At 30.9% G+C, this 27841-nt stretch overlaps 2 protein-coding genes across 3 annotated transcripts in view; one reads left to right on the top strand and one right to left on the bottom strand.

Annotated features, from left to right (window-relative positions):
- The window catches only part of LOC127698259 (disks large homolog 1-like), a 428947-nt gene that overhangs the window by 163684 nt on the left and 237422 nt on the right, over positions 1-27841 (top strand). The window lies entirely within an intron of this gene.
- LOC127698277 (uncharacterized) lies at positions 193-26631 on the bottom strand. The gene is made up of 3 exons (XM_052201668.1): positions 26525-26631; positions 12187-12259; positions 193-3437 (listed from the first exon to the last, which is right to left on the bottom strand). The coding sequence occupies exons 1-3, from the start codon at positions 26540-26542 to the stop codon at positions 2233-2235; spliced, it is 1296 nt and encodes a 431-aa protein (XP_052057628.1). The 5' UTR covers positions 26543-26631; the 3' UTR covers positions 193-2232.

Below are 27841 nucleotides of genomic sequence, written 5' to 3'. Positions count from 1 at the left end.
ACAGGATTCTTTTTTCGATTAGCTTTCCAAAACCTGGTCCGAAAAAACGTTTTAAGTAAAGCCCTAAAGGTTATGCCTACAAACAGACATTTTGGCCCTGGAAGGAAGCCCAGACAAACAGCCAGAAGAACCCTTTTTCAAATGCTATAAGCAGAGTTCGACGAGAACGCAACTGGCTAAAAAACAAGCATATCGATTATTTTATTTATTTTGAAAACAAAACAATAATAGTGTATCACAGCAATTGCTCCTGGTATATTGTAATCTATATATTTTGTGCATTTTGTGTGTATGTGCCATATAATTGCTGACCATTTTTATTATTAAGTGCAGATTTAAAATAATAGATAATTTAATAAAAATATACATTATTTGCATATTCTATCCATACCCATTTACGTGGTCTACAGAAAAGGTTTAAAAGATAATATATGTATGATAATTATATGACATAATCTGTCCGAGCTTATTTAGACCCAATACTTCCATTAATATATTGGGATTTTCGACTAACCAAAATTACATACTAGATATGGTAAAGGTTTGGACTGACTATTCACTTGCACAATTTATCTAACATTCTTTCACGAAACTTAAGCAATCCTTATTAATATCATCATCATTATTTTCAGTATCATTTTTATAATTATTATACTATTTCATAGATTTTAAACAGATAAGACTGTCTTCAAGACTTACGAATGGTAATAATGAGTAAACGTTTCAGAAAGGAAAACGTTTTAAAAAACCCGCACGCCGGCATTTCTATAAAATGAAGTAACCTATAAATTGAATAAAAGCACAACATCAATGTATACTAGTTTTAAGTGCTTGCAATATAACAGAGAGTCTGAGTAAACTAAATGCTCAAATTCAAATAAGTATATAATAAGAAGAATGTTTACTGTGTAAATACACCCGTTTACACATAAATTTACAAAATTGAACAATACAAAACAACAAAAATGGATATATAAATGCCATGGCGTTGTCAGTTAATTTTCGACTAATGAGTTTTTGAATATCCTTTTGGTATCTTTCCTCTCTTTTGTAACATCAATGACATGATATGACATTCATAACGGTTTTAAACTTACTAGATGTTAAGTGGTCGTTTATTTTAGAGAATCGGTTCAATACAAGGAGTCAATATGAAAGAGCAAGTTTGGCCAATATAATTGCAAAATTAGAAAAAAATCTTTAATCGATTCAAAAATAAATGTTAATTTTATTATTTAATAGACTACATAAGATCTAACAATTTTGGTAAAATCAACTATAAGCAGCAGCATTAGACATAAAAGATGTTTGACTAAATCAACATTTTTATATTAGACATTATTTGGGCTGTTGCTCATATCAGATATTAGAATGGAAATCTTAAAATTAAACACTATTGGCAGCTTGCCGTTTTTCCTGAGATGCTAGTAGTTTCTAGATCTACAACAAATATACAAAATCAAATCTATGTTGGGCTAAGAAAATATTTCAATCGACTTTGGGAAACGCTCAGTTTGGAGTTCATATCATTCCACAGGAGTTTCTGGGCGTTTGTAAACTTGATATGGATTTATAAGTTTTGAATATCGTAAAAATATTCTTGCCTCTATTCATACGTGTATTAGTTCTGAAATACTGTGATGTAAAAAAAAATAAACTGTGTGTTTTTAATGTAAAATTGTGATTGTAGTCAATCAGAAAAAGGCAAATGTTTAATTTAAAATCCTATCGGTTTTGTTAGTTTCGCAAAAATCACATATCGTATTTAAAGATACGATGTCAATATTGTCATACTTTGTTAAGGATAACTTCTGTAGCAGTGACTTTTCTCGGTGTATTATTGGATTATTCTGATCAAATTTGTAGAGAATGCACGAATATAAATGTAAAACAATATAGAATATTTAGAGTGGAAGATTTAAATTTTGAAAAATATAAATATATTTATTGTTATTTAATGCATACATAATAATGTCGTACAAAATAACAGTTTTGGCGAATGCATGGACATTTTATTTTGAACTGACCATGTATTCTTTCCAATTTTGAACGCCATATTGATATGTGACTGCCACTATCATTAATCTACATCTGCTAAATTTTATGTAGTTTATATACAAACTATTGAAATGCAGAATTAATGGCAACTCGAAGTTGCATTCACAGGTGCTGAAGCAATACTGTTACGAATATAGTTTTCTTGTTTAAACTGTCCAATGAATACGTTTAGTGCTAGCCATTAAAAACTTTGTATTTTGCCTTTTTGAATCTTTTCCTTATAGGAGCTGCATTTTCATCTTCATCTGGAATAATATCTGGCATATGCTTTTTGTCTTTATAATATTGCAGTATTTCTCCTATAGCTTCAGCGGACAGTGCAGTGAATTTTCTGTCCATTTTAGAATAACTTTTCGTAACATCAGGCAAAGTTGTTTTCTCGTGAAATGCAGCACTAGATCGTGTACCGTTAGATTTTCTGTCTAAACTTTTATTGCTTTGTACAGTTGATGCTGATTTGAAACTGTCTCGTCTGTGTGTATTCCTAACTTGTATTTCTCTTGTCGTTGGTAAAGGTTTTATTACTTCAGATTGCTGGTCAGAGTTATTGTTATTTGATACTTCTGTCTTTAATTCAGGAACGACCCTACTGTCTTTTGAACTTTCGTTCATTTTTAGTTTCTTTGCGACATGTTCTTTTTTCAAACTTTCATTATTAACTATTCTCGAATCATGTTTAATAGTATTACGATTTGTATCCGAATTTAATGTGTCATCAGCAACAGCATTTGGAGCACTGCTATTTGTTTTGACGTCATCAGTAAATGCCAAGCTAGATGAATTTTTGGATGGCGGTTCTACATCATACTTATTTGCATTTTTTACATCTGTCATAAAACTAGTTTCCCTGTGTTTGATAGGAACGGCGTTTACTGCTTTGACTTCGGGACTGTTTTCTACATCTTCTAGTGGTGTATCGTTTCGGTTTATTTCACCTGCCATTTCCAATGCGATTGAACCATTTGCAACCCCATTTTCCTGCGCTGATTTGTTCAAATCACTGCTATTTCCGTCAATACTGTTAGATGTTGAAGCTTTGTTCTCTTCGTCTTGTTCTTGATTTTCGAGTAGCTCACTTTCTTTTTTTCTTTCTTCGGCTTTTTTCTTTTTTAAATGCTTCCTACATCTATCACAAAAGTAAAGACCACAACATGTGCTGATTATAAGGACGAACAGTGGAAACACCAAATACATGGCTTTATTATTTGGATCATCATAGAATTTTTCAATCGCACTCCTTCCGTCATCTGAGGAAGTATTATTGACTGATCTCTTATGACGTAATACTAGGTGGAGATATGAATTTTTGTTGTATAGTTCATTGGTATTGTTTTCGATAAAAGATGCGTCAGCTATCATGGGAAAAAATCTGACAACACCTGGAAAAAATATAAATATAAACTGGTTTTGTTTAAAAAAAAAACATTATTGGATAGTTTACAATGCATAAATGAAATCAAAATTAGAAGATATGGTGAGTTACATCGAAACTTATGGTACTTGAATCGCACATTGCATGCTTTTTTGAAAGGATCTTCTTTTTTATATGTGAGACATGAATTGAGAATATGAAAATAACACTTTAATAATTTGGTGAGTCCAGGGGGTGGTTTTCTTAATTTATCTTCATTAACGCTCGCTAAAACCCCAAATTCAAAAGCAATGTATAACTACCTAAATACTTTAAGAGCTATATGACCAATAAGGACCTAAAATTAATAACCAAATTATGTTTGCCTGAATGAGTTGAAACCTTATTTTCTTAATAATTTGAAACTTTATCAACGAAGAATTTGAAGAAAGGTATGTTATAATTCTTGCCAGTAGCGAAGCGTTGACTTCTGAGCTGGTGATACTCTCGGAGAGTAGCAGTCCACCAACAGTTATATTGACATAGTGCTAAACATTAAATACTTTACAAAAGAGGGGTGAAAGATACCAGGGGACAGTCAAATTACAAATTTGGTGCGTCCGTGGCGCTTTTCCTGATTAATATTCATCAAGAAGGGTCAAACCAGAAAATTTTAAAACCAAGAACGTTTATCTACTTAAATACATGAGGAGCTTTATAATCAGATGGACCTTAAAAGAACAGCCAAATCCACCTCAGGTCGACTTTGTCTAAGGGAAGTGGACCTTAGTTTTTAATTCTCATCAACGGAGAATAAATCATGTTAATTCCAAAGCACTGACTATTGAGCTGATGAGTTTCTCTGTGACTAGCAGTTCCCCAGCAGCGTTATTGGATCAGTGCTATAAAATGAAAATATATATCAATAAATTTAAATGCGTCTGAAGCGCTTTCCTGAATCAACTTTTATCAGAAAAGCTGAATTATATATCATCAAAAAACGCTGAAACAGCAAAAATGAAAGCCAATGATGAATAATTTCTTAAAAACTACTTGAAATATTTATTGAATGGTTATATTTATTTATAATTTAGGTTTTTCTTCTTTAAATAAGTAATTTCTCTGCAATTTTTTTTTTCATATGGAAAAAAAGATGAGTAGTATTGAAGTCAATATTCAACCGATCGCCAGAGGATCATTTAATTCCATGTTTAACAATTTTTTTATGAAGTACCATTATCTGATTGAAGATTTCTTAATCTTTTTAAATTTCAATCGATGTCCCTTTAGTACTATGGTCTACTTCACGTAATGTTTTCGATAGAAGTATCTTGTAGTCCGTGATCACTATAACAAAAACTCATCAAAGATACTGGCCAGGCTTTTAATTCGGTACGCTAGACGCGGGTTGTATAAAATTCTGACTTTTTGTAAATATTTTAAATTCTTAAATGCCTTTCAATAGTACATTTAGTTCGCAAAAAATGAAAATGGTAGACCTGTTAAATATAAATTACAATGTACATAAACTAATGTGTAACGTATGCGTCACATTAACTTGAGGTGTTTTTTTTCAAAATCATAATTTCTAAATCTTTTTTGATGATTTGTTGTGTCTATTCTGTAGACGAAACTGCCCAGCTTTTGTTTTTATATGTAAATCTATCTAGATGAGTAAATTTACTGTAATTGCATCATGCAAGAAGTTGTGTTGCAGGTACTGTGAAATCCTTTTTTTGTCTGGTGCCAACATGATATATTATTGATGCGGTCTGTAAATTTATTCTTCACAAAATTGCTCAAATTGCTCAAAACACTGAATGTCTTTATCCCAAGAACGTTGTGCACGATGTTCCTACAACACGACGTTACACCAAAAATGGGACGTCAAAGAGTGTTTTCTGAAATTTTGACGTCGATTAATTAAATTTGTTAGTTTCATTCGTTTTTTTTTTTAATGGTTGGTTCTGTCTCTGTTATTTTTGTGATATATTTTACCATGAATTACCTCAAGTTGTAGAAATCGATTAACAATGTTTTACCCTTAATTCCCCTTAAAATGCTGTATAATCGTAAATAATGTAGAAAGGCAAAATAGGACGGAATTATTAAATATACAGTTTTCCATAAATTAATTAAAACATAATTTTAGAAGCACAAAACTTTAATCACAGGCTGCTAAAATTTTATGGTGCATATCATATGTCATTGTAAATTTTCCATATCTTGATTCAACCCCAATACAAATATATCCGACACTATGGAAGTAAATAATTTTTTTTAACCCTTGATTAATTTGAAATGAATTGTACTTTCCTTGACACACAGTTTGTCGAAATACAGCCCTTCAATTATTTGAACCCCAGCTTCAAAATTATTTCCCCAGTCATCTATAGTTTCTTGCTTCAGTTTTCTAACGTCTGATGTACTTTTTAGAAATCTTCTCCTGGATCGTCCGTAAAAACGGGTAATACAATCCCGGGTTGTATTATTTCAATGACACTGTTTTCGTCGATGTTTGCAATTAGTCTTTCAGTTACCTCCGTTTCATGCACAAGTTTATTTTGACGAAAAGGTCCGTCTTTGCTAGTACATGAATTAGTTTCCGTACGACAGTTAAAACATGAGTAGCAGGACAAGTCGCGAACTAAAACTTTTCGAGTACTTGTACTTTTAATTTGGTGAATGTACCTTACTGAAGGGGCGACTTTAAATGATCTATATCTATTTCAGGTTACTTCCGCAACATAACGAAAAATTCACCTTTAACATATAGAGGACTGTGATGGTGTCTCCAAATTGTCTTTGCAAAAGTTGTACATATCATTCGCATTCTGAATCAAACATTTGCCTCTAGCAACAATAAATCACTAAAAGCTAAAAATGGTTATAAAATATCAAAATTTAATCTGTGTCGAATCTATGTTCCGATTTTGTCAATATGCACTATTCTTTTTTCGACAGCCTTCAATATTTTTTTCCAAATTTCACCACACGATTTGTTTTTATCATCAGGAACATTTAATTGAAATAAATTTAGCACATGCAACGTCGGAAATAAGCGTTTTTCGGATTTTTCGACGTTTTCGCCCGTTTGGACAAAATGACTACCGTTTTGTAATGTTTCGTAGCATTTTATTCCTTTCAGACCCAAGCATGTAGTTAATAAAAAAAAACAAATCTAGGCATTGTGTACTCTTCGTGTATCTAACTTTTGTTTTTATAAATTATAAATAACTTCTTGAATTATCAGGTAAAAAACCCGCATTAATTGATTTGACAAATGAAATATCAACTTGGACAAAATGACTACCACTTGAAAAACGACTGTAAAGAGAAGATTTTATAGAATCTACATCATTTGAACTCACGAACAATGAGGCAAATAATTGTACTATTGGTAGATGTTATTATCATCTTACCATTTTTAGACATTTTCTGCTATATCTACTTATAAAATACACTTTCAGTCGTTGAGTCAACGAAAAACGTCGTTGGACATTTTCTTATTCCAGCTTAATATGCAGCCGCCGAGTCAAATGAAATTTGACAAAATAATGACTTAATTTTTTTTCATTGCCGTTCAACTACGTTTTTCAAGCCTTTCAGCTGTTTTGTTTTCATATTATGAGCCTGATATCTTTGATATTTTTTTCTGTTAAAAAAAAACAGAAAATATGGACAGTGTCCAGATCAGAAGATAGTAAAACTAAGCTTCAATTTATGATTAATTAATTGGTACACATAGTAATAACTTAGTAAACAGTTGCATACCCATATGTAGGCTATTTGAAAGAAAATATTTTTCCTCTTTTCGTCATGGTTAGTGGAGCGTTATTGTTTCTATTCCATTATTCTATTTACATTTAAATCGATGACATTTTAATTACCTGACATAAAAATCGACGCAGTTCTCCGTGAAATTTACAAATATCTACTTTCTCATTAACAAGTTACTGTCAGAAAAGATGCATTGTGTCAAATTAATGCTCCCATATAAGAGTGATTTCAAGTAGAAATCGGACATTATTTCGAATTGATTAGTTGTTTTTGTTGCTTATTATCATCAGAGAAGACATAAAGAATGTCGCAATATCATTTAATGACGTATTGTCATCTTCTTGGAATATATTTCTGTTCTTCTACAAAGCTTCCGGATTGTAATGATCTTATGGTATTCCATTGAAATAAATTATTTATTCTTGTATTCATTTAAAGACGAAAAAATTAAGTGTTGTACCAAAACTTGTTATTTTTTTTTAAATTCCAATTCCATACAAGATTCGGCAATATGAATGGTAAATACTTATGTGCTATTAAAACAATAATAGCGACAGTTAATACAAAATACAAAAACAACAGCAGCCTTATGAATTTCAATTAGATTTTAATTGTATGTAGGAAGGGTAAGTAGAAATGCGTACATCAACAGACCAATTCATTTGGGTATATAGTAATTTTGTATCATTCAAATGACGTTGTAAGAGTATTGAAGCGATATTTATGGCGAAGTCTCAATTCGCCTTAAATGTCAATATTCTTGTACTTTATTAATTCCGTTTAGACAAAATTAGAAAAAATATGTTTAAAAATGGGAAGGCAAGCCAAATAATTCAGGTGATGATCTACATTTGTGAACATATGAACTGAAAACAATATTATTGTTTATAATTATGCACGACAGCCGAAGTTTTATTTTTTTCATAGTAATTTAGAAAAGTAAGAATACATCTTATTTTATGTTTTAAAAAGTAAAATTACAAAAATACCGAACTCCAAGGAAAATTCAAAACGGAAAGTCCTTTATAAAATGGCAAAATCAAAAGCTCAAACACACCAAACGAATGGAAAACAACTGTCATATTCCTGACTTGGTAAAGGTATTTCCTTATGTAGAAAATGATGGATTAAAACGGGCTAGCTAAACCTCTCACGTGTATGACAGTCGCATAGAATATCAAAAATTGGGGTACAGCAGTCAACATTGTGTTATAATCTTAATCACTATAAAAACAAATAACTATTTCAACAAAGAAAAACAAAATGGCATATAAACACTCTATAGACAAATTACATAAGCAAAAATGAAAGACAAGAATACAAAATTGACCATAGCACAATAACACAACGGCGGGATGTATAAATACCAAGTCACGTCAAAAGAATATTACCAAAAATGGGCTAAACAGTAAAGGTTGTAAAAATGTACAAGAACAAATAAAAAGAACCCTATAAAACACGTAATTAAGATGATAAACAACGTTAGTACCTAGAATCTATACTTCAATACCATCATGTATTATTTGTGAAGTTGATACGGAATATTTATCAACAAGGTCTTGGTATCTTCCAATGAACTAAAAATAACAAGATGTTCTTTGACATAACCCTGGTTAATGTTCCCTGGTATCTTCCGCCTTTTTTACATTCACGTTTTAATAAACTAAAAGCAATTTTTAATGACAAAAGATAAATACAACTGCAATCTAGTGAAGACAAAAAGATATCTAATGAAATATTCATGTTAAAATGCTTCTACTATTACATGCATAGAAAAATAGCAAAAACATGAAAAGATGCATAAAAAATAGTAGCTTAAAGTGTTGCAATTCATTGGAGATAATTAGCAGGATAATTACTTAGTCTATGCAATTGTAATTTTAGATCCATAAAATATTTATATATTTGTTTAAACATGATGATAAAGTATCATTGGATCTGATCATATGATAATCATTTCATTCTCGTTCACGTTAAGAACACTTTACAATGTATATATTGTCAAGATAATCACTCTTATTATTCTGGCAAATATTAAAAGTATACAGCGTACGTTAATGATGCATTAGTTAGTTTAACGTCATGATGTAAATTATTTTGTAATTCACAGTCACCTTTGTATATTTTAGACTTTTTCCAAATTAGATTACCCTAATAGAAAAAATATAATTCGTTTTAAAACCAGTATATTTTGAGGATTATTTGGGGATTTTTTTCCTTTATTTACAGGGAAAACGGTAGTATTTATTCTCCCATAGGCGACAATACTAACAATTTCTAAATTTACCACTTTTCATAATAAAAACCTGGACAAAACAGTTATGTGTGATATTAGTACTTTATTATTCTGTTTTAGAAATTGAAGTCAAACGGTATCATGACTATCGTCGAACGGAGCTTGTTTATTTTATCCATGCCCACCGTCATTTTACACCAAATTTATTAAAATTTGTAAGCCTCCTCGAATAATTCTAAAGAATTTTTTTTCAATGTGTTTTATAATTTATATTGTTAATACACACTATGCAGTTATTCATAAATAGATAAAAAAAAATATCTTTTACCCTTATATCACAGCGCTCCTAAGTTGACTTCCTTCATCTTCCTTGGGTACACGAAAGGCCAACCTAAAGCCGGGAAAAGGTAATACTACTATTTTCCCTTTACCTCAGATATCAAGATATTATAATTGAGTAGTAAGAGTGACGGCGGGCGGATAAAATGATTACCATATAACCCCGATACTGCTGAAGGTGCAATCAAATGAACAAGCAATTATCAGTTATAGATAGACATGCCCATTATAATATCTCTGCACTTTCATGATGAAAAGTGGCAAACATGCACCCAAATAAAACTAAAAACAAATTAGGTTCTCCAAAAGGATAATTGATTTCTGCTCCTTTCTGACGCTTGTCCGGCTGATAACGATAAAATTCTGATAGTTAGAAACGAAGTAAGAAAACAAGGACACTGGTTCAGACAGAAAGCTATTGCAAGCAGAGAAAATTGTCTACCTAATTCACTGCGGGACTTCATCAGATGACAATATTGATACTAACAATGGACCAAAAGACTCAAATGGCCGGGATGTAGGAGGAGTTGATTACAGAAAATTATTGCCGTCTTTTGTAAATTAAATGTTTGTGGACAAAGACTAAGATTCAAAATTGGAAAAATAAAGAATATTCATCCAACAATTCCATAAATGCAGGTGCAATCTTTCTATGAAGTTTCAGTAATCTGGTTTGATAATTGTAGGAGGAGTTGGTTACACAAATTATGCGCCTACATTTACCCGCCCCTAGTCACCATACTACAAGTCTGTTCTGGACTTCGTTCAACCCGGTCTAAAATCCCCGCTGAATATAAACGTACTTATTCAGTTCATGGATGGAGATTTCACTGGTTTGTTTAAGTGTGATTAAAAGCAGAATATTCAAATAGTTTCTGAATCAAACAAGAATTTTTTAAAGCTTTAAATTGGAGTAGATTTGTAAATTAAAATTCCAATCCGTTTGCCATGTATACCAATGCCGCATGCAGAAGCTAGTAGTCTCTAAATACATTTACTGACTGCCTATAGAAACGCAACCCATCATATCACAAACACCCTTTGGTCGTTTTGAAAGATAATACAAAAATATCCTTTTAATGCCTTCCTCAAAAATTGTTAATCTGCACTACTTTTTGATATCTTTCGCCATAATGGTTCATTGTGGAGGAAATTGGCATTTTTTTTTTTTTGCTTAAAACGTGGAATTAGAAAACTGTAAAATCTGAAATTCAAGAAGCTCTGAAAGTTACAGGAAATGTGTGCATGCCTACCCTAATAATTCTTCAACGACTAGTCAACTTCAAAGAATATCTGCCGGTTTTAATTTTTATTAAATTGAAAATACATGTATGGACTGCGTTTCTATTGACAATTGGAATATTTCAGATGGTAAATTTCAAATCCGACTTATCTGAAACACTAGTCACACAGAGATTTTTTAATTATCATTTTTTTGTCATCAATTATCTATTTTGAAATGGGACTCTTGAGTCATTTTTATTCTATGCTCCAAAATGCAGCAATGTAGAAGATAGTGTACTTTTTTTAATGACTTTTTGATAAGGTGTTATTATTTTTGGTGGTATTACATCAATAACATTGTAATATGTGTCAAATGACGACTATGAAAGTTTATCTAAAGTTTTTAACCCTTCGGGTAAATCGATTTATCTAATAAAGAAATATTATATTTTTTTTCTGAAAACCGAAAAAGTACGTTTTATCAATTCATAAATGTTTTATTTTCAACCTATATGACTATATTTTTACATCAATATTTCATTTTATTTTCAGAGCATTTTATGGTTTACTCCTTGCCAACACGAGAACGTGTTGATAAATTTAAGATGATTCGATAAGGCAATGAGGACTCTCTCAAAGGTCACCGCGAGATTTGAGATTTATCATATTATGAACAAACCAATCACATATCTCACATCTAAAATTTGATTCCATTCTGAAGCGTACAAAACGCTTTAAAACGTCTGATGTTGACAGTAGTCAATAGTCTCATTTGGTACAACTTTTTGTATTTTTTTTAGTTTTTAATGCTCTTCAACTTGGTATTTGATTTGACTTTCCAACTGTTTTGATTCGAGCGTCACTAATGAGTCTTACTGTACAAAATTATAGCCTGGTGTCTATGATGATTTTTTTTCTCAATTCTGTAAGAAGAGTTACATTTGAAGTGTAGATTGCGAAATCGAAAATATTTCATCAGGACAGACATAATGTTTACCATAAGAGAAATAGGATTAAGAACTTGCGAGATTTGATATAGCTTGATATCATCTCTCGTTATTAAGCTTCAATGATAATGATAATAAACTCGCCAAAGGCTCGTTTATTATCATATTGAAATTTAATAACTCAAGTTGATATCAATCGATTTTCAATTCTCACTCGTTATGAAACCTATAGATATAACACTGATACTCACAAAACAGAACACTAAATACTATGAAAACTTTAACTTCCATGACTGCTGCTATTAAATCTCTTCTTTTCATCAACTAGAAGAAAAATATTGATTATGTTAAATATTAACAATCACAACACCTTTAGTTTCTCCTTATCAGCCTCATAATAAAGATTTGCAATGATTGAAAACATATAAATCTGTGTCAAAACTATCCATACACAAATGACGTAAAATACCGAGTTTTAAAATACGTTTTAATAGATTTGGCCTGGTACTTGATTATTTTTTATGTTGACTTGAGTCCAAATGAGAATTGCATAACAACTTAATTCTTGAAATAAAATTTAAATTTCTGCTTTGTCGTCGCTGAAATACTACAAAATAATTAATACTCCACATGAATAGCGCTTTATAACTACTCTTCATTATATCGCGACAGAAAACAACAGACACGGTGCATGTGAATTTCTGACTGTAAGTTCAAGGTGGAACCTGTAGTGACGTGTTGAGCTTTGATAGTTACTCATTATTCTTTTACGCGTGTCCAGTGGCGTAGCTAGGCCATTTTTAAGCGTACGCCCGAACCTCATCGAGGGGTTTGAGGTCCAGAACAGAAGACCTCCTGGTTGGGGGCGAAACCCCCCGGATGTTCACGCGTTATTGAGAAAAAGATACCAATATCTGTCATTAAAAACTCATCAATAGCAACATACTTGGTCGGTTAAGAACAAAACTTTACGACAAAGGAGATGATTTCAGCCTCCAGTTGTGAACTTTTCTTTTCTATGTAGCAACATTCCAGCAGCACCTGCATATGGAGTATATACATGCCAGTTGATAAGATATTCCAGAGCTTGCATTTCCTATCATCATTTCCTTGATAGATAGTGGATGCTTACAAGGAAGCTACTGAACCAAGAGTTCCAAGTGGTGAAGTTGAAATCATCCCTTCGAAAATTTTACGTTCGACATAACGAGTAGGTTAATGACGACGGATATGTTCCAATTGTTGATATTACCACAATCCCGTCCTCTTTTCCTCTAATGTGATCTACCGAATTAGACTTATCACTGGGTTTGCACACGTGGAGTAGAATTTGCTTACCCTTCCGAAGAACATGAGATCACCCCCAGGTTTTGGTGGGGTCCGTGTTGTTAAGTCTTATGTTTCTATGTTGTGTTTTGTATACTGTTGTTTGCCTTTCATAGTTTTTCTTTTTTGCCATGGTATTGTCAGTTTGTTTTCAACTGATGAGTTTGAATATCCCTTTCGCGTCTCTTTTAGAGTCTAATTTGTTTTTTTACAGTTAAATTTATTCATTGTATTGATTTGGAATATAACGGTAATGTATTTAAGAGAAAAAATGCCCAAAACAGTTGCTTAAAAATATGTTTAAAAGCAATCTAAAATTTATATCTATATTTATTCGCATGCTCGTATCTTATGAGTATAACGAAATCAGAGATATATATTTTAATCAGATTGGTTTGAAAGGAGATGTGGGATAAACAATCAATCGACAAAAAAACAAAACTTTATATAGAGATAGTCAAAAAGCAAGTCTCCATTTCAATGTTGTCGTTCTATTAATTTTTTTGACCTTATAGATCTAGTTTACTCACCTTTTTACACTCAAATTTTGTTAATGGACATAATTATGTTCTAATTAATTTTCATAGATGGGCAGGTGTAACGTAAAAATAAATATTGAACTGTAACATAAAAATGCAAGCCACATCGTATCTGACCAGATAATGAATTGCTTAAAACAAAAGTAAACTGAGTAGAATTCACAGTAGATTGAGACTTTGACAGAAAATGAAAAAAATATATAATATAAAATATGAAAACAACACATTATCAATTTCATGAGTTTGAAGCGCTTTTCTGGATTTACCTTCATCAGGAACGCTCAAAGCCGAATATTTTAAAGCCGAGGATGTATAAGAACCGAAAGAGTTACAGAGCTACATGTATATGACCTAAAAGTACCTAATAAATCATATGATACCATTTGATTAAAAAGTATATTTCGTCACTTTGTCTTTTATCTCCAATTACAAGTCATTGAAGAAAATAATACAAGGCTCGTGTGCTTTCAATCAGTTCTTATAATTTATTTGGGTTCAAATATATTTTTCTTCAAAATTTATGTGTACGCCCGGGCGTTATGACGTAAACGTAGCTACGCGCATGGTGTCTTAGAAAGAACAATATATTAAACGTAAAAATAAGAAATAATTAGTATCAACTTGTAAAATCTCGTACGAATTTGATCATTTGTTGCCTGACAAATCATTGTATGATCATAATAATAACAAAACATAACAGTCAGGACAGAATCTAGACATTAGTAGGAAAACTTGAAAAAATGAAAAGAAAGGTCGATTTAGAACATAAAACAAGTCACTGAACAAAAATGTCAATTCACAACCAAAAGATGTCGGGCAAATGTTCCCTGAGATTTTTTCACACGAGTACTATTTTCAAACATTCTATCAATCCTTACTAAAATCATAGTTTCATCTGTAAACTTTTTTCGTTCTAACAAGATTAAGCTTATTTTCAACATACGACCAAATAAAAATTCCTTAAGATTATAGCTTAAAATTGTAATTTCTATACATTTTGCATAGAATTTATCCAAAAAAGTAGAAGAAGGACTTTCTTAACTAAAACATGATTTTTATTGGATAGTAATGTTGTATATTGATAGAAAGTAGCAGCTGGGTTTGGTCCAGCTTGTCGGGTACAAGTAACATTTTGTAGCTGGTTAAAAATTGTATTTACTTTTTTCGTTTATTTACTTAACATACGCTTGATTGCCATATATATTCATTGGAATAATTGTAACTAAATTCGATATAATAATATAGCTACGTTTTGGATGTTGGGATTAGCAGTAAACATTATTTCTCCTTTCTTTCTATTATCTTCAGATACAAAGAAATTGATTTTGCTTAACTAACTTTACTTAATTTAAATTAAATAAAAATCTGTTTACATACGTTTTGAGAAAGAATAAACTGGCAATTGGAAATCTCGTTGAAATCAAGAAAATACAGAAATAGATTATATACTTTTTGACCACCCTTCCTAATCTCAGTTATATCAAGGACATGTCAATCTCAGAATATATCTGTAAGACTGATTTATTCGGAGCAGGATTTACCTAAAACGGCTCACTAACTAAACTAAAATAAAAGAACAACGTACCAATGTCCCTCGCGTTGCATATATTTTATCTGCCTAATAGGGGCAATTACTAAAAAAATCTCTTTACTTTTTAAGGAATATCATACAGTAGATGTCGGTTGCATGAGATCGCTAATAATGTAACTGACCATATATTTATATTTCCAAGGGGCATAACTCCTGTAAAAATAGTTTGTGGGCTCTCTTCCAAGACCTTGCTGATATCAGCTTTTGATAAAAGCTTCATAAAAAATTTACAAGAAATGTAGGTGTGAGGGTTCTAACAATGCAATGTTCAATATAAATTACTGTGTCACTAGCCTATCAACACTGAGGATGTGCACGTGGCAGGTGTGTTCGACTACAAGTTGACTGTGATTATCAGTTTTCCTGCCGAAGGTCGATGGATCCTTCCGCGCACCTTGGCTTCTTCTACCAATACAAACTGACCGCCAAAAAATAGCCAATAGTGCAGAAAGTGGCGTAATACACCAACAATCAATCAACATAAATAACATTTCAAAGAGACATGTCTCCTGTAAAAATGATAGATCAGCGCTGATTTCCGAACTCACCCAAGATATTGATGATATAAAATAAAACCTACGATATAAATTTTCGTAACAATCCTACTCGAAATGTAGTTGTGAGAATGCTTACAATACAATTCTCTATATAATTGATATTTCCAAGGAGCATAAATCTTTTTAAAAAAGTTGATCAAAATTGATGTTCGAACTTGTCCGAGACATTGTTGATATTAATCTTTGATAAACATTTGATAATATCTGGCAAGAATTGTATACTCGAAAGCGCTATCAACGCAATTTTCTATAGATTTTATAATTCAAAGGAACATAATTCCTGTAAAAATAGTTGATCAGCGCTGATATTTGAACTCGTCCTAGGCCGATTGCTGATATAAACCTTCAATATATTGCATAACAATCCTACAAAAAATTTAGGCTTGAAAGCGCTTACATTGCAATTTTCCGTGGGGCATAATTCCTTTAAAAATAGTTGTTTGGAACTTTGTCCGAGACATCATTGAATGCTAATATAAACATGTGATACAAATTTCATAAAAATCCGACAAGTACACTCGAGAACGCTAACAAGACCGGATGGACGGACGGACGCCCTGTATTTTTAGGTTCCCAAAAACGCGTCGCGCAGAGGACAAAAACACTTGCAGACAATACATAGATCATCTCCAAATTGTATGCATACCCAAAGCAACAACCAACTGATATACGAGGAAAAATTTATATATCCATGGCCATCAATCATGCAGTAACTGATCAAAATGACCAATAGTCTGATCAACAGTCTGATCAATCCCAGTTAAAGATGGGAAACAGATTTTTTGTCCAAAAAAAAGGGACACTTTTTTGACATTTTTAGATACAATCTTAAAAAATTTTGGCAACACCTATACATTTTACACGTTTATGTCGGCATTAAAAAACAGTTCATAAGTAAATTTAATTTTAGTTTCAACACGACAACAACATGATGTTGGAAGGATCAGCAAGTTTGTAATGAAGTTTTACATTAAAGTCAATCAAAGTATCTATACTATTAAATGAGAAGACCTCATATTGTGTGTCGCTTCTTTTCCTTCCACAATAAATTAATCATAATGCCTCTGTGTCCTATAGGTACCATGCATAGTCGCATTTGTCATCCTCGCTTTTAATTATTTAGTTTGGGTTATTTTGGGAGGAAAACGAAAATAAGGGCGTCCGGATATTGTTTCCGTAATCTGACGAACTTTTAAGTCATAGACAAGACTTCCGATTAGGACTGTTAAAAATTACACATAATTTTCCTAAGTACTTGGGGAGAGGACAATTATTTTCACGTTTTTCTGTATACTATGATCATACATATACTATAAATAAATTGTATTTGCTATTTACTATCAATTCCAAGTTTACTATATCCACGGCGGTCACTGATATATTATATTGAGAGCCGTAGATAGTAAACTTGGAATTGATAGTAAATAGCAAATACACTTTATTTAAAGTATATGTATGTTCATAGTTTACAGAAAAGTTTGAAAATAATTGAAATTAACAGAAAACAAAAAATAATGGACTTTGGAAAAAAGGGGAAGACTAAAAAAAATTGTCCTGTCCCCAAGTACCTATGACTTTTGATACCTTTCCTGAAATCTCCGGTTATAAAATCTTTTACAAAAATTCATCCTACAACAGTTTAGTACATACTTTCAACCACGCTCTAAATGCCCGCGATTTCGCGGTTGTGTTCTAGTATTGTTTAAATGTTCTGATCTGATCAATATGTATACCAATTAGCGAGACATATGTGTAAAGAATAGATTTTCATTTGAAAATATCGAAAAATAAACTAGTTATCTCGCATTTCTTTTGCCAATGTACTAGTCAGTGTTCAATTTAATTAGATAAAAATTTATATTTCATAACTGAAAATTAAACTTCTAACTATTGAAAGCATGAAAATACTTATCAAATATAATATTTTATTTTACTGTACGGTTATTAACTGACATTATACTGCATTGTAATCAAATCCAGTTATCCCCATATTGCGTGATTTTAAGGTTTGTGCTAAGAAAATATACTTAACCAACGTGAAGCATAGATCAAACAATTTAACTATCATATCATCACAACCTTTAGTTTGATTCAAACAATTTGTCCTGTTTTGATTTAGAGTTAACCCGCATTTTTGATTTATAAATGATCCTGTGGGAAATTTGTGATTGTTTAGGTTTCATCTAAAGTCCGTGATTATTTAGTTATTGTCTTTTTATTGATGTTTAAATGTATTATTTTCAATACATCAATTGTCTGAGGAAATTATCTATATAATTCTACATTTTAATCGTTACTTTAGTGGATGAAAAGATGTCGCTTTAGTTATTAATGCAGTTTTTTAATTCATTGGTGCAAAAGATGGGACTACATTTGTACTTCAATGAATGATATATGAAAGCATTTGATTTCTAAAGGTAGACCGGGTACAAATTCAAATCAAGTCATAGGTTAGCATTAAAGTCAATGGGAGATTTTTTACTTAATTTACACCTAGATCTACCAGGTCAATTAGAGCTATAAATATATCTTATCGACTTTGTGAACTTGCAAGTGCAGTCTAAAACTTCCAAGGCGTAATAACAACCTCAAAGTGTACAAAAATATTATACCTGAAATAAAAAGTGTCAAAATACATAAATCGCAAATTTAATTACTTGTCAACAGTTGTATTATATAGATCATCTCCCTTTGACGTCCGTCCGTCTGTCTGTCCCCGTTATACACACCGAAATAGGTTGTATCTCTCATTGTTAAAGTTGTGCTTGATACATAGTTATGATTGATTCACGGTTCTAAACTCTTTTAAGTTTGCTATTCATTACAGATTGTAACCTAATAATATCTTATTTCAATGTCTATTTCACAGCTAGTTACTTCTTTGTCTCTGAAAAATACCTATATACATTTAGTTATGAACCAGTATATATTTAATTTTTCAGAGAAAGCGCATATACTCAACTTTCAGAATTGTCAAGATTTAGCCGTCAAATTGTGTGCAATTTTTTAACTGTGATAAGAAAAAACTGATAAAGATTCATGGTTTGTTTTAAACTCTATATATGCTCACATCTGAATGCGTCAGATATCTTGTTATTAAGTGTTACATACTTGCGTTTCTGGGTCTGCTTTGGAATTTGCTCGAATTGGACGATACGGCGATACCACACAGTGGAATCGGTTTGTGAGGTGAAGAAAAAAACATTATCCTTCACAGTTGACATTTTGTGTTGAAATACCATAAGCTAACTGTAGTTTTAAGAGTTTAATTAACATATGGGTTTCCTCACTTTTCTTTGTTAAATTACATAAAGTGTAACGCTGACAGTCAGATGTAATATTTTAAAGTGTTTCGCGAAATATTTTTTGGTCAATTGGAAATGTAAGTATGAACATATAGGCTGTGGTTTCAGGGTTTATATAGTTTCTTTGAAGTAATGGTCAGTGTAGAATTTTAATCAACATCGGCATCTAATGCAAGTTTTGTGAATACCAAGTTTATTGCATAAATGTTTTATGCATATTAATACTGTCCATCTAAAATTTCAAGATTCTTATTTCTAAGGTAATTTTGACGTACGACATTTCTGACAGTTTTGTTTTGGCCTTTGTAATTTTCATGTTCTCAAAAGTTTATATTCCTTACTTTCCTAACTTTTGGTCGGACGGACATTTAATACGTTTTTGTTCAAACTATTTGAAACAATGTAGTTGTCAGAGATATTTAAGAGATGTGCCACATCTTGTCTCTTTCAGTTACAGAATGTACACATGTTTTGATATATTGCAAACAATTCATTATCTATCAAATATGTGACTACCACCATTTTTATTGTTTACAGTTGGACCACTAAAGGGGTCATGGTAGACACAAAAAGACTTCACTACAAATACCGACTTATTTTCTGGTGGGGTTTGTGTTGCTCAATCTTCAGTTTTCTATGTTGTGTTTTATACACTGTTGTTAGTCTTTTGGTCTTTTTCTTTTCTTGCCATGGCGTTGTCAGTTTATTTTCGACTTGTGAGTTTGAATGTCCCTTTGGTATCTTTCGTCACTCTTTTATTGAGGTGCACCGTGCGTTTATGATGATCTGGGCAATATTCGGTAATTACTAATATATTCAGTTGAAAACCATTCAAAGAATTGATTTTAGTTTTGTTAGAACAGCAAATTGAAACAATTTGTAAATTTAAAACGATGTTTAATTTAGGCAAATTAATAGTTTTTATACCGTTATATATCTTCTTTTCAAATTGATTTCCAGTCAAACTTATGGACACTTTTTGTTTATTATTAGCTGGACAAAATAGTTTTAAAAGAATGTCTCCAAATTAATGCTGCTTATAACGTCTTTAAATGTAAAAAATCTATTTGAACTATTCCGAGATAGTTTAATGCATTGAACCTGTCGCAATTTGCATTTTGACATACCTCAGCGTAAAACCTTAAAATCATGGGAAATGGCAAGGTAGATTTTATTTTTTTCTTGTATAAATTTAATTCACAAATAAGAAGTATATGAATTCAATCGAGTTTACTAAAATGGTTCTTCTTTAAGCAAGAAATAATGATGGTGGTATGCAAAAGTTATTTTACTAAGATCCATGTAAACAAAAAAGACCGCAAACAATAGATCTCTGCGTCAACTGTATATTTTCTTCTCTCATTTACATAGGAATAAACATTTTTTTTAAATATGATTTGAAACTTGGTTATTTATTCGTGCAATTTCTATCTACACAAATAGGATAAACTCAACTAATGTCTATACTCGCAACCTTTACATAGATACTCCACACCACTTTAGAACTAGCTTTTTCCTCATTAATTTAACAAGCAAAGTATTTGAGTCTTCCCATTACGAATTAAGATAATATTATTTCATCCAAGTATAGTCTTTCAAAAATTGATAGTAGACTATTAACCAACCACGATGCTTTGATTTTCAGTCATTGCATGTATAAAATCAAATCATTATCTTATTTCCCATTAACCAGTATCGCATATAACATGTGTGTCATAATTAATCTATAGTGATATTCCCCACTTTGAAAGAGGAAAAACAATTAATAATTCATTAAACTGATATATTTAGCAATTTACTAATGGTGTTTAAGAATTTTAAACATATTATAATGAATATTATTATACATCATGTCAAAATGCCAGATTTTGATTGGTTAATACGAGGGAGATAATTTACTCTATCCCATGGAAATTGTGCGCTTTGTTAGATACGCATTGTTGTTATTGTTACCCCTAAAAAAGTCATTGTCAACCCTTGGCCTCGCCTCGGTTGACAATGTTTTCTCAGGTAACAATCTGCTTTATCACCCTTTCAGCTATGTGTTGTTATACACCATTCTATTACTTCAAACATTCTGACAGAAAAAAAGATAAGTGCAAATCTTACACTGTAAATAGGAAGACAAACAATCATTATTTTTATATTCTTGTAAAACGTAGTAAAGAACAAGATATTTGGCGGGTTAAATATTGGGTCAGGTCAAATGTAAAGGGGTGTTCAAAAGGAAACTATAATATGAGTAAAGATGCACTTTAGAAGAATATCCCTCCTTCAAGAATGGTTAGCTATCATGGTTGTATGTAAGCAAGCGCAATTTCTTGCTTATTGTCATTTGTTTTAAGTCTATAAAGACGAAGACCTGTAGTAACGGTACGTGGATATTTGAGACCGTAGTCTCTGATATACTATTTCATTGAAGTGTTATAAAGAACAAGTGCCTGTTTAGGAACTTACAGACTTTTACAAGTTGTTACAGTAGCTTTACGAGTTGTACCGTATTGAACAAGTGTTGTAGAAGGGTACACAACTGCACCAAAAAGACAAGTTTGTTCCTGACCGAGTACAAATTTGCAATGGTACAAATTTGCATCTGTTGTATATATATTTGAAGTAGAATAGTTACAGATGTTTTATTTAAGAAGTATATTTTTAAGCTCATTGATACCATTTTATGAATAATATTCATTTGTTGACTGATTTGTAAATAGGATATTTGAATCCAGTATCAAACTGGTAATGGACCTTGTACATATTGATATAGACACACAAAAGCAAACATATTAATGCATTTGTATGTTGTGTACCAGTTTTTTCAACCTTTTATCAATTACCAGAAAAAAAACTAGTAGTGACTCAATGTTGTTGCCTTGACAATTTTCCTTTTCAATATTAACATGATTGAAGGTGCATTGTACTTCTCTCTTGAAGAATGTATTGTTTCAACATACAAAACGTATTAATGGACAAGGATTAAATCAGAGCTCTTAATCTATTATTTTCATTTTAACCCAGATACCAACTAAGGGCCAAGCACCATAATTAAGTAAACTTTGCTATTGATTTAATTTTCCTACATTTGTAAATAAATTTATTGAAAGAAGCAGATTGAATTTGTCACTGGAACCGCAATACATTTGAAACTCATTAAGTTTTAGTACTGTCTGATTGTGATTCCGTAACGTAATCAGGAAAAATCTAGTATGTAAGGTTATGTTAGCTGTAACTGCAACAAATGTCTGTGAAAATAAAAAAAAAACAGCACAGTTTACTTTTTTTTTTATATGTTAACATATTATTTACACTTTTAATTCTGTTGTAAGTATTGAATATAACACAACTATGTTTGTTTGCCTTGAATTACTTTTTTAACATATGAACTATCATCTTATGATGAATAAACGGATTAATTAACATTATAATGCTATTCTTTTAGATTTTACAAATAGTTTGGTCTTGAACATCACTGAAAAGACATGTATTGTCAAAATGCGCATCTGGTGCAGAAAAATGTAAGCCTTAAGCATCACTGAAATGACATTTATTGTCGAAATGCGCATCTGGTACAGAAAAAATTGGTACAGTTAATGTTTTCGTAAATAGCTAAAAACCCGAGCATATTATACATAATGATACCAGACAAAAGGATATCATATATTATATTATATTATAGAAAATCACACACATAAAAAACATAATGGAAAAAAAATGATATTAAATCAATCACATAAAAAGAGGTGCGAAGGAGAGACAGTAACTCTCTCGCCTCCTATACATGAGCAACATTTATAAATTCGTTTGCATTTCTTATTATGTAAATTTCAAATGATATTTCTAATTTAACAAAATATTAGTTAAAAAACTACGTGATATTTTCCTTGAACGCTAACATGGCCGTTTATTTGTAAAAGATCCAGTTCAAGCTAAAGTTCACATCAAAAGAACTAGAATTCATACTTCTTTTGCGAACTTCATTAAACATTTCGTTTCTTGAATTGTTGAAATGATAGAACTCATCAACAGACATCATGGCACCTTTACAAAATATCTTCTAATACACCTAACTACAGCGAAGTGTTATATGACACAGGAAAACGTGTGGTGTTGTTATTAACACAATCATTTAAAGCTAATTTAAAAAGAAGATTTGAGACAATTTGATGACATTATTGACGCATGCAAGTGATTTCAGGAAGTTATTTACAATGTTTGATCGTGATATGCATGTTTTGTTGGAATGATTCTTAATTAAAATGAAAGCAAATAACTTTAAGTTAATCTTTCTAATGTCACATTTCCGTGGTGTGTCTGTTTGTGACAGTTTTCGGTTGGAAAGTAATTTATTCATTTTCGGATCAAAGGAAAATGCTCAATTTGAATTTGCTGATACATATCTAATAGTTAAATCCATGATAAGGTTACCAAGGAAAACCCGTTGTAACATGTCTAAGCCCGTGTAAAGTGTTGTAGTTAGGTTCAAGTGTCTCGTAGTTTACAATTATTACAGATTTCCAGAACTATAGCAGACATTATATGATATAGGTGTTAAGCTAAAGCATTTATACTTGATATCGTATACGTTGCACTTGGAACATTTTCCATGTAAGCTGGACTCCCGATAGGGAAACTAGTAATTTTCGTGCTATATATATAAATGTAGTGGCCAAATATTAATTAATGGGTCACCGTATTTCCAGGTCACTGATACATGAAAGGAACTTGACAATAAAAGAGAATAAAGCGAATTAGGTACAAATCTTAAAGTTACTTAACATTGTTTTTATTTCGGTTAAACTATAAAACAGCTTAATGTTTCAAAAATACTTAGCAAATAATTTTAACAAACTTCGAAAATTAAGACTATACCGCTATTTCATTATGTCTAGCTTTAATTTCTGCTCACTATCCTTGCATTTCTACACCGAGCAATAAACTATTAAGAATTGAAAAAACCAAGAAAGATTCCTTTTCATTTACCATGACTACAACAGCACGTATGATGATTTACTATTAGTTAAAAAAAATGCTTTCTCTTAAAGTAGATCGCCTTTGAAGTATATCCAACAACTAAAGAAACGCATCACCTCCATTAATTTCTTCGGGGTAAAAATTTCTATTGCATATAAAAATTAAATGATTGAAATAGGTCCAAATGTTAGAACAACATTTCTGAAGTCTAAACATCAAATTCTTTGAAAATGAGAACTTTCTTAATTTCAATTTATGCCATTTAAAAAAAAAACAAATTTGTAACCAAATAAAACAACAAAAATATGTTGCCAAATTTGTGATCTTTTCACCTAAAAACAAAGAAAATGACTATGATTATCAGTTTATTCATCGAATGAATTTTGACCTTTGATTTTTTTTTACTTTTGCGATTAAAATCAATGACAATGGATATTTCAATGTTAAAATGAAATTTCTGTGTAAACTCTGCATTTATTTCAAGGTAATACTTAAAAAATAATAGATTTCTACAAATTTGTAGCAAAAAAAAAGAAATTGTGATACTTTATATATATGGTAAGATGTGGTGCGTTACTTGAGTTGTTAAGTATATTTCAATAGAATATCAGTATACCTACATAGATTACTAGTAATAATCATTAATGAAACAAAATATTATTTCATTTATCACAATTTAACTGAAATGCCTATAGTTAGAACTACAAGGTATGGTCTGTAATACTTCAGATATTCTGCAGCCAAAATAGAAAATTAGTTGCCAAATAATTTTATAACTTAAACATCTTTTACTCAATTCAAAATGCCAATAAACTCATGATATGGCAACTCATGTCATTGTAATACACGTGCTTCATTGAGTTTTTATGTTTTATGTCACAGCTTGAGGCATATATAAGGGATGCTTATATTATACTTTCACTCGTATTTTGTTTAATTTGCATTACCGTTTTTAAAATCATTGCTTAATTTGCTTTGATATGTTATGTTACTCATTTAATGCTTTATAGTAGTGCTGCTCATAACTTTTAGCTAAATTCAGAGTCATGCATGCATATAATGTGTATTATGTTACTGTTACAAGAAAAAGAAAAATTAGAAGATATTGTTTGATTGCCAATAAGACAACTTCCCACCAAAATATATGAATATATGCGTACATTATATTGATCATAACAAAATATGCACATATCACATCCAAGTCAGTACCATCTTCCTTTCCGTAGTTGGACAATTTATATTTAAGATTAAATAATTAGGATTGCTTTATACATTTAACATTCAATTTAGTAGTCAAAATAGTACACAGGTATATAATAAAGGAAAGAAGTCATACGCCGAATAATACAAAAACGGGTTTACAAAAACAAAACGAAAAACAACAACATAATATAGCAAAGACAAAACACTCATCAGAACAACCGATTAAAGTGTGTGCATATATTGCTTCGTATCCATCATCAGTCATCAAATACTGTACAGGAATCATGCATGAAATGCACAATTCATAACAAATGTTGAATGTATAATGGGACAATAAACTTCAGTACTCGTAGTATTGTTCAATGCTGAATAAAACCCGTCTTACTTACTTTGATCTAATAAATAAGTTGCTTTGGTTGAAGCCCTTTCTGCAGCAGTGTATGAAATACGTTTCGAGTTAGGGCAAAAACAAAATTCGTTGTCTTTTGCACAGTGTATTTACAGTAGCTTAAGGTTAAGGTAAGGGAAAAGACAAGACCGGCACTAATTTTAAAACTGATTATTACAAAACTATAATATTAATAAAAATTACATATAGTTTTCAGAAAAATAGTATTCAATCCGTTTACGGATATTTGGACTTATTTTGCAACTATAAAACTTTAAAAACTATAAATAAACTCTTCATAGTTTCCTGGCTCAAAATTGTGTACGCCAGACGCGTGTTTCGTCTACAAAAGACTCACCAGTGACGCTCGATTCAAAAAGGTTTAAAATGCGCCAAGTCAAAAAGTTGAATTTTTAGACAGCCAAGTTCTAATGAATATTTCAATTTACAATAGATTTATAAAATTTACGTCCCTAAGATGTGAAATGAGGAAAAGGTCAAATAATTATTCTGGCAATTCTGTGCAATTGTCTACTTCGATAAATTACAAGTACAAGGAAAAATGTAGAAGTATACTATATTTTTATATCAATATACTTGGGAAATTGTCAGATTTCTGTGGAAAAACATTGAAAAAGAGACAATAATGAAAAAAAGATCAATGGTTTCAATGTAAACATTGCATTTGTTAATTAAAAGTATATATACTTACAAATATTGGACAATTCATTCACTGTTATGTTATATCCATCAGTATCAAAGTTCGATTGAGGATGGCTAAACTTATTGTGGTAGATATAATCCCAGGAAATCCAGGTAAAGTTGTTATACTTGTTTCCACAGTGACATCTCGAATGACGGTATTAATTATAAATGATGTCAATTTATAATGACAATAAACACTGTTTGAACATCGACAAATTCATTCTACTGAAAATTTTAAATATCCATCAAAATCAAAATTGAAAAAAGAATCATTCAACGATGTGGTGTGGTCCTTTTTCTAAACAAAAAGATTTTTTTTATATTCTATACTGAAACAAACTAAGGGATGATATAGGTAAAACAATGCCATTCATTTTTCATTTTTCCTCTTTTTATCTATCATATTTTATCCTTTAAGTATTTTTTTGGCATGGCATTTTAAAGATATGTTAATTTTTAATGAACATTTGTGTTTTACAAAGTTTCTTTTTAAAGTGCATGTTGTAAAAATATATAAATAAAGACGCAAGTTTGACGATTCATTGTATAAAAGAAAATAACCAAGATCTTTTAGAATCTACGGAGTATGAAAGAATATAGAAATTCACTTAGAATATACAGAGTATGAATGAATGTAACAAAAATCCTCTAAAATCTACAGAGCATGGAGGAATATAAAAAAAATCCTCTTAAATCTAGAGCATGGAGTTATATAACAAAAATCCTCTAAAATCTAGAGCATGGCGGAATATAACAAAAGTCCTTTAAAATCTACACGGCATGAAGAAATATAACAAAGATCTTCCAGAATCTATAATGCATATATGAATTTAACCAAGATCATTTAAAATCTACAGAACATGAATGAATATATCAAAGATTCTCTAGTATTATCAGAGCATGAAGTATTAACAAAAATCCTTTAGAATCTACAGAGGATGAAGTAATGCAAGAAAGATCCTTTAGAATCTACAGAACATAATGTAAAAAAACATAGATACTCTAGAATATACAGAGCATGAAGGAATATAACAAAAATCTACAGTGGGTAAAAGATTACAACAACGGTTCACTAGAATCTAGGGAACATGAAGGAATATAAGAAAGGTCATTTAGAAGCTACAAAGCATTAAGGAATATAAGAAAGATAATTTAGAATCTACAAAACATGGAGGAATATAAGAAAGATAATTTAAAATTTACAGGGCATTACGAAATATAAAAAAACATTCTCTATAGAATACATTAAATTCTAGAGGACCGTTGCTATATTCCGTCATAGCATGAATGACTATATCAAAGATCTGTTAGAATCTACGAAGGC

This window comes from Mytilus californianus, unplaced genomic scaffold (assembly GCF_021869535.1).
Source record: "Mytilus californianus isolate M0D057914Y unplaced genomic scaffold, xbMytCali1.0.p SCAF_4, whole genome shotgun sequence".
NCBI classification, from domain to species: Eukaryota; Metazoa; Mollusca; class Bivalvia; order Mytilida; family Mytilidae; genus Mytilus; species Mytilus californianus.
Note: the sequence above shows the minus strand (reverse complement) of the source record. Positions and strands in the feature narration are given on the sequence as shown.

What these genes read in the sequence shown, in the direction of transcription:
- LOC127698277 (XM_052201668.1), bottom strand. An exon ending in AGTATTTAGTGTTCTGTTTT is followed by an intron (nt 3,438 to 12,186) that starts GTGAGTATCAGT and finishes TATTTTTTCCAG; the next exon opens with GTGTTGTCAGATTTTTTCCC.